Raw genomic sequence first — 5,000 nt, 5'->3', positions numbered from 1 at the left:
TAAAAAAAAACAGAGGGGTGGGACATTTTAAAATAAAATTTAATGTCCAGAAATTGAACAAATGTAAACATCATAACAAAGGAAACGACTGTATGCTCTTATTGTATTCTTATATACACACCCAACAAAGTGCTAAAAGAAAGGACAAACCATACGATGTTAGGTTATTGATCACACTGCTATGAATGTAGAGCTATCCCGTCCTCATCATAGACCTTTAGACCTCATTAAAAAAAGTAATATGCGTAGGCTAGTTAAAAGGTATGCACTAGGTGCATTATAGGCTACATCAAATCACTGTTACGGCCTGTGCCTTGAAAGCAAATTTGAACACCAGCAATCTATCCCGACAAATCTGTAGGCTTACATTCAGCATGGATCCATCTTTGTCCACACTCACGCGCACTTTCACCAGTAGGCCAGGCCATAAGGCTGAAAAGAAAATCTGGAACACAAGATAAAATATAAATTGGTATTGGTCTCGTGAAAAAGAGGCTAAATTGGTAGCCGCGACAATGTGCTGCGCTGACTTGGCTATCGCCTAATATCGAGGATGAGTATAGCAAAACAAAAGCAATACATGCTGACGATTGGTCGCTTATCACCCACAACAATAATTGTATTATAATAAAATATTCATCCTGTCACTCACCAATGTTTAGCACTAGCAGAAGAGTCTGCTTTGGTGAGGGACCTCTAGCGTTTTGGGCATACAAAATCCTCGCAGCAAAATATGACAATGCTTTGTTGACCCCGTTTCATTGCTAATTCTTGCTAGTTAGAGTAGTCGCGTGGTTGACAGTTGCCATGACAATCAAACGCGTGGTTAGAACTAGCTGTTGTAAATCATATTTTTGAAATAGCTAGTGTAGTTTTTTTAAATTGCGGCATCTATTTTCGGGCACAGGAATTATAGCTATATTCAGTCTGACCAGAAGCAGGGATAAAAACGTATCCCCACCGGCGATAAAAATGAATGATCAGAGGAGGGGATATCAAAACCAGGGGGGGGGAAATCCCCCCCATCCCGCCCAGCAATTCGCACCCTGATAATAATCATAATAATAACAATTCTAATAATAATAACAATACTACTACTACTATTACGAATAATAATAATAATAATAATATTAATAGCAATACAAATAATAACAACAATAATCATGGATTTTATTTATATAGCACACTTTAAAATACAATGCAATCTCAAGGTGCTTAACACAAAAATCTAAAAACAATGTACACAGAATCAGTAATATCACATTAAAGTTAATCGATTTAAGCACAAACCAAGCAATTATGAACCAAAATGAGTTAAAGATTAAATGTTTTATTGCAATAACGGCACAGTTAGTAGGAGCTGGGGTTGGAAATCGATTGTGTGCTGAGTGTGGGCATGTTTGATTACCGCTAGACAGGCCGATCAATCACCATCAAACAATATTTATGCATTTGTGTTTACAACACACCTTCTAAGCTTCAGAGGTTTGAACATTTGAATAAATTGGATTTGGGGGGTGGAATGTCCCTTTAGACATTGATTTAGGTGCAGTGCTTTCTCCCCCAGTCTCAGCCTGAAACTTTCAGGGGAGTGATAGAACTGGTCCCAGGAAGAAATTTAAGAACAGAACTTTGGAAGATATTGGTGAATGTGGCCCATTGTTTCTCTCCTCAAAAGCCGTTCACCTTATTCATCTTTTCGCGCATCGACTCTCAATAAACTGTTCTATCTTTTTTTCCCCCCACCATTCAGGTCCCCCAGACAAGATCCCGCAGCCCACCAAGCCCCTCCCTACGGCCCCTCCGCCCCGCTCCCACCCCCCCGCTGACCCCCGCAAGCCCGACAGGCAGACCAGGCCCCCCAGGATTCCCACTGGCGACCGTCCCTCCCACCCCAACGCCAAGCCTGACATCTGCGATGGGGGCTTCAACACTCTGGCCATCCTCAGGAGGGAGATGTTCGTCTTCAAGGTGAGCAGACACACTCGCTCGGTTTGTCGTTTTGTCGTTAGGTGTCCATGAGTGTTCATCCATGAGTGTTCCCCACTCTGTTTTGGGTCACTGTGCACAGAGGCTAAATAGACTTCAGTTAGCATTCAGATGTGTTCAGGTAGTGTCAAATGCCATTCCGCTAGCCTTCAGAGGCGCTCAGTTAATGTTAAGGGGTGTTGGATCCTAAAAGAAGGACGGATGGTATCGTGTGGCCCAGTTGGTTGGAGCAGAGTCTCACTCAACGGATGGAGGTTTTGGGGGTAAGCCTTGCCATTTGTTTATTACTACCCAATCAATGGTGGCAAAATCAACTCAGCCTACCCCCCCCCCCCCATCCCCAAATGGTAATGAATCCAGCCAGACCTTTCTCCAGCGCTGGCACAGCATAAACTAAGTGGGGAGTGAAGTCTGGCTACGCGAGACCTGTTGGAGCAGTACTCCATATTTCACAACTGATTTATTGTAGAAAGACATTGCCTTCTGTTTTAGATATTATAGTCAGATCTAAACAGACCCATTCGACATTCTATTGAAGCTGGCAGAAACATATCTATGACTACAGTATCTATTTGTTTACTTAGAAATAACACCTTGCGTGGGAGTGCCAATAAAATCGGTGCCTCATGATAACAGAATGTGGGATATGGTTTTTCTTTCTCGGCAAACAGAGTAACAGTAGGTTTCTGTCCACTTCAGGCTGGGAGACACAGAGCCTCGTTAATGCGTCTTCTTCCCATCTCTCAGGGCAGGAGCCAGGAACACAAGACCGGGCAGTGCTGAGAATAAAACTAAAGAACCCTGAGGCAACACAAAGATACCCTGTGTTCTCGTTGGGAACACAGAGAGAGAGGGAGAGAGAGAACGAGAGCCTGTGTATTTTTTCGGGGTTATAAATAGTTAGCATTCATCGGTTAAGTAGGGGCTTGTGGAAACGAGGGGGGAAAACCTTCTCTGAATATCGCAGAGCAACACAGAGGCTGTGGTTTATTTCACTTCAATGGTGATTTTGACTTTTGCCTCACATTCAGCAAATCTTGCCCCAAATCTTACCTCTATGTCTCAATAATCACAATGCAACATTCCACTTGCAACTTATATTCTGTTGTTAGTGGGGGGGAAAGAATAAGCTTCTGGCACATCCTGTTTTGTTTTGCAATATGCCCTAGGTGCTCAGATAGCTTATTGACCTGTATTCATGGAAACATCACCCCGAGCATCTCTTGGCATCTTCCTCTGCAACCCCCCGAGCACCTCCTGACATGGTATGTTCCTCTGTCCCCCGCGGGCTGCTGTTAGAGTTGGACCAACCCACTGAACTCAGTTGTGGAGGTCATGAAGATTCCAGGCAGCTCAAAGGAGAATAGTGTGTGTATGTGTGTGTGTGTGTGTGTGTGTGTGTGCGTGCGTGTGCATGTGTCTGTGTGAGAAGGGAAGGATTATGTTTCCACGCTTAGTAAGTCAGTGGATATGAATCAGAGAACTAACATGAGGGCCCAGGTCATTCCAGGTCACAAGAGCTCATATTTAAAAGGCTGCCCTAGAACAACATCAACATCATAGAGTCCCATACAAAGACATAGACTATAGCCATATACAAAGACATGGACTAGAGCCACATACAAAGGCATTGGCCATGGTGATTCTCTTATTTTGTACATTTAGCCCTATTTGTGGTCTGTCTACTATGAACCTGAAACATAGAGACCATCAATTCACTGAATGGGGCATGAATGCTTTGGAAAAACTATGATGAAGTGGTTTTCCGAGACGGGAAGCACATAGTGTAATCTTACCAGTCTCAGTATGCTCTCCTGTGAAATGTATCACAATCCGAATGTTTTTACATGTTTGGCATGGCTTGGACATAAACATTCCCCTGCCGCTTATTTTCACTGTTCCCACAGAGGACTATGTGCAAGTCATGCTAAACACCAAAAAATATTTGGATTGCGATACATTTCACAGGAGAGCATACTGAGACTGATAAGATTACACCCTGTGCTTCCCGTCTCAGAAAAGCACATTCATCATAGTTTTTCAACACATTTATGTGTGCCCCGTTGACGTCCATTGTAGCCCAGTGAGAGCCTGCATAAAAACTGCAGCTAGCTCAATACTGGAACGAGCAGTAAAATTATGGTCTTTATGTTTCAAGTTCATAGTAGACAGACCACAAATAGGGCTAAATGTACAAAATAGCACACTACCCCTTTAAATGGACTTGCTCCTTGTAAACAAAATAATGTTTGCGGAGTCTGCACTTGCGGGATTTGTCGATAATGTCTGGCGCAAAATAATGTACGACTACATCTCTAGGGGGGCGGGGGCCCCGGGGCTGGTGTTCAGTATGATTCACAGCTGTCAGCTGACCCCTGTGTCTCTGCGACTTACCCGCGATATGGCTGCCCATTCTCTCTCACTCAAACACACACTATGGCCGTGTCCGAAATGCCTGCTACCTGCTATATAGCACGCGAGAAGTAGCATGCTACTTAGTACCTACTACTCCACGAAAACGATATAGCAGGCGAGAAAATATAGCATGCTACTCGAGTCAGGTGACAGGAATGCATGGGTTACGTCGTTACGTACATGACCACTCCACTGGCTGGCTAACTTAGTCGGTAACGTTGCATTTCCATGGCTACAGGGCTACTAGTTAGCTACGACATTGTGAGTTCTCGACATCGTGAGTTCTCGAAATCTAATTTCTACCCCACATATATACACAAAACTGCATTTGTAGCTCTGTGTCGTTATAACTAAGATATCTGACAAAAAAAAAAAATTTTCATCGACAAATTAATTCAATACTTACATTTAAAAACTCTTTTGCTCTGCACCGCCTGACAGTCACCAGCACTGGCCATAACAGCTGTCCTGAAAATTTCGCTGAACAGTGACGTAGTTCCGGAATAGCATGCTCTGAACTATGCTACGTTTTTCGCCGTTTTTTTCGCCAATATTGCAGGCGAGGTAGCAGGCGAGAATAGAGGTATCAGGCACAG

At 43.5% G+C, this 5,000-nt stretch overlaps 1 protein-coding gene across 1 annotated transcript in view; it reads left to right on the top strand.

Annotated features, from left to right (window-relative positions):
• The window catches only part of LOC311312767 (matrix metalloproteinase-16-like), a gene marked incomplete at its 3' end in the record, with an annotated part of 87,361 nt that overhangs the window by 72,399 nt on the left and 9,962 nt on the right, over nucleotides 1-5,000 (top strand). Inside the window, exon 6 of the mRNA XM_084442767.1 lies at nucleotides 1,754-1,971. Coding sequence (XP_084298893.1) covers nucleotides 1,754-1,971 — 218 coding nt within the window. The remainder of the gene's footprint in view (nucleotides 1-1,753; nucleotides 1,972-5,000) is intronic.

Source organism: Borostomias antarcticus (genome assembly GCF_949987555.1).
Source record: "Borostomias antarcticus genome assembly, chromosome: 9".
In the NCBI taxonomy this organism is placed as follows: domain Eukaryota; kingdom Metazoa; phylum Chordata; class Actinopteri; order Stomiiformes; family Stomiidae; genus Borostomias; species Borostomias antarcticus.
This window is presented reverse-complemented; position numbering and strand designations above follow the sequence as displayed.